At 72.0% G+C, this 236-nt stretch overlaps 1 protein-coding gene across 1 annotated transcript in view; it reads left to right on the forward strand.

The window, feature by feature from the left end:
* Positions 1-2: 2 nt before the first annotated feature.
* RCN1 (reticulocalbin 1) overlaps positions 3-236 on the forward strand; it is a gene marked incomplete at its 5' end in the record, with an annotated part of 13,002 nt that continues 12,768 nt past the window's right edge. The window contains one exon of the mRNA XM_006908146.2: positions 3-196. Coding sequence (XP_006908208.1) covers positions 3-196 — 194 coding nt within the window. The remainder of the gene's footprint in view (positions 197-236) is intronic.

The raw sequence follows: 236 nt of genomic DNA on the forward strand, positions 1-236 counted from the left end.
TGGCGCTGGCACCCCGGGCGCTGCGGGCCAAGCCCACGGTGCGCAAGGAGCGCGTGGTGCGGCCCGACTCGGAGCTGGGCGAGCGGCCGCCCGAGGACAACCAGAGCTTCCAGTACGACCACGAGGCCTTCCTGGGCAAGGAGGACTCCAAGACCTTCGACCAGCTCACCTCGGAGGAGAGCAAGGAGAGGCTGGGGTGAGGCCACGGCCCGGGCTGGCTCGCGGGGGCGTTGCAG

The sequence above is a fragment of the Pteropus alecto genome, unplaced genomic scaffold, assembly GCF_000325575.1.
Source record: "Pteropus alecto unplaced genomic scaffold, ASM32557v1 scaffold71, whole genome shotgun sequence".
NCBI classification, from domain to species: domain Eukaryota; kingdom Metazoa; phylum Chordata; class Mammalia; order Chiroptera; family Pteropodidae; genus Pteropus; species Pteropus alecto.